General features: G+C 41.1%; 1 protein-coding gene across 7 annotated transcripts in view; it reads right to left on the bottom strand.

The window, feature by feature from the left end:
- ATP2C1 (ATPase, Ca++ transporting, type 2C, member 1) overlaps positions 1 to 2552 on the bottom strand; it is a 124241-nt gene that overhangs the window by 45221 nt on the left and 76468 nt on the right. For all 7 annotated transcript variants that reach the window (XM_005863590.2, XM_005863592.2, XM_014537536.1 and 4 more), the window contains one exon: positions 1900 to 1997. In XM_005863590.2, coding sequence (XP_005863652.1) covers positions 1900 to 1997 — 98 coding nt within the window. The remainder of the gene's footprint in view (positions 1 to 1899; positions 1998 to 2552) is intronic.

Here is a 2552-nt window from a genome sequence, read left to right on the forward strand (position 1 = left end):
CCCCCCTCCCCCCCCAAGTGCACAAATTTTTGTGCACCGGGCCTCTAGTCCTATATAATAAAAGGCTAATATGCAACTCGACTGAACGGCAGAACGACCGGTCGCTATGACGTGCACTGACCACCAGGTGGCATACACTCAACACAGGAGCTGCCCTCCAGTGGTCAGTGCACTCTCACAGGAGGAGCACCACTCAGCCAGAAGCCGGGCTCACAGCTGGCGAGTACAGCGGCGGTGGCGGGAGCCTCTCTGGCCTCCACAGTAGCACTAAGGATGTCCGACTGCCAGCAGTTGGACATCCCCCGAGGGCTCCCGGACTGCGAGAGGGTGCAGGCCGGGCTGAGGGACTCCCCTCCCCCCCAAGTACACGAATCTCATGCACCAGGCCTCTAGTTATATTAATAACATACTACGACATACGAAGAATTCAAGTCCATTTCCAAATCTAACATTCATCACAAACATAATGTAGACAAAAGCAGAATTCTTTTTGCAAATATGCAGGCTCAGAGATATTAAGTGATTTATCCTAGCACTTCCAAACTACTGTTAACAGCAGTAGTTTAAAAAGCAGAGATTGAGACAAGCCATATACTTATACGATATGGCTAGAACAAACAAAGCCAAACAAAAGTTACATTTCACAATAAAAATAAGACAGTTTAGAGAGAAATTACACATGGTTAATACTTGACATATGAAATTATGGGCTTAAAACAAAAGAGAAACTTAAATCCTCTACCTTCCATACCTGGACCATATAAGCACATGTAACCCCAATGACCCCTCTGAGTCATCTAGAAAAGGTACATTTAATAATATAGCATTGAGTATCCTTAACAAAATCTAAAACCCTAAATATCAATAGTTTCATTTTAAGGCCTTTATAAAATGGACAAGTTATGTCAATTTGTCTAATGCTTACTTTGCTCGATGAATTGGTTGTTAATGCATTTTAAAATACTGTAGCCATCATAAGTAGTGTTAATGAACATTCCAGACAGAAATGTTCCTGCCAAGAATAGGTGAGACTGAAAATTGTCCTCACCCAGCTTCAAAAGTAACCAATGCACATACACTGATGTGCACTTAAAAGACAGCCAATATATTTCTAAGATAATGTAATTCATCTATTCAGTTATTCTTTCAACAAGTATTTACTACTATAAGTCAGGCCCTGTGCTGGGCAACACAGTTCTTACACTATTACAACTTATAGTACAATAGGAACAGCGACAAAAAATTTTACCTGGCCTAATGGTTAGAAGGTATGAAGTTTTATTTTAAAAAACATGTAACATGGGGCTATTTCTGGTTGGTCAGCTTTTCTGAAGAAGTGGGGATGAAACTAAGGTGCAAAAGATGAGGAGGTATTAGACAGTCCTAAGCAGTGAGAACAGCAGCAAAGGTTCTAATATAGCAGTAACTTTGTCCCACTAAAAGAACCATAAAATCAGTGTGTTTGATACACAGAAAGCAAAGGGGAACATATAAGATTAAAGACAGAAATAATGGTCATAACAAGAAGGGCCTTGAGAGACCACACTTCAGGATCTTGGTCACAAGGGAAAGCCACTGAAGCATCTTAATTTACAGAGTGACATACTCAAAGTTTGGTTCTAAAAATCCCTCAAGCTGCACATAGAGCAAGGACATCAAAAGTTTGGTGATGAATGGATGTAAAGGTGATTAAAAGAGAGGTGTCAAGCAGGATTAAAAGTTATTGGACTGTATAAGTGGAGTAAGATTAAGACTTGGTAGAATCACATGGGAAGGAGAAAGTTCTGCTGCTGACTAAAGTACAGCCATCTTGAAGGTAAGACTCTGGAACAGTTAACAATGTTAAATACCAAGTTTCTTAACAAAGAAATACTGTTGTTAAAAGAATCTATAGAGTACCTCAGCATGCAGACCATCTGAAGTAAATATGTGAGTAACAGTCATTTCATTCTTCGTCAGTGTTCCAGTTTTATCTGAGCAAATGACATTACAGCAGCCTAAAGAATAAACCATTACAGGTCACCAAAAGTCAAGGAGAAATACAAGGTCACATTGACAACAAATCAAAGATTGTGGGAGCCTGCCCTGCTTCTCTGAATTTTGTACAAATCAAGCTCATTGATAATTTTAGACTGTTGACTCTCATCATGTTTGCTTCATTGTAAGGTAGTTTCTGAAATTAAAATTAAAAATTAGATACTGATAAATGTTGAAAATTTTTCTTATTTACTTACAGTTGAATTTCATAATGCTATTCAATATTAGCTTTATATAATAATCTACATAATAAAAGCCTAAGCGAAGGTTACAGCAGAACGACCAGAATGACCCGTCAGTTGCTCAACGCAGAAGCTGCCCCCTGGTGGTCAGTGCGCTCCCACAGGGGGAGCGCCGCTCAGTCAGAAGCTGGGCTCACAGCTGGTGGCTGGCTGCTGGCGAGCGCAGCAGCAGTGGCGGGAGCTTCTCCTGCCTCTGCGGCAGCGCTAAGAAGCAAGGAGCACTAACCGGTTTGGTGCAGTGGATAGAGCAGCCGTGGGCAAACTACGGCCCGC

Source organism: Myotis brandtii, unplaced genomic scaffold, assembly GCF_000412655.1.
Source record: "Myotis brandtii unplaced genomic scaffold, ASM41265v1 scaffold18, whole genome shotgun sequence".
NCBI classification, from domain to species: Eukaryota; Metazoa; Chordata; class Mammalia; order Chiroptera; family Vespertilionidae; genus Myotis; species Myotis brandtii.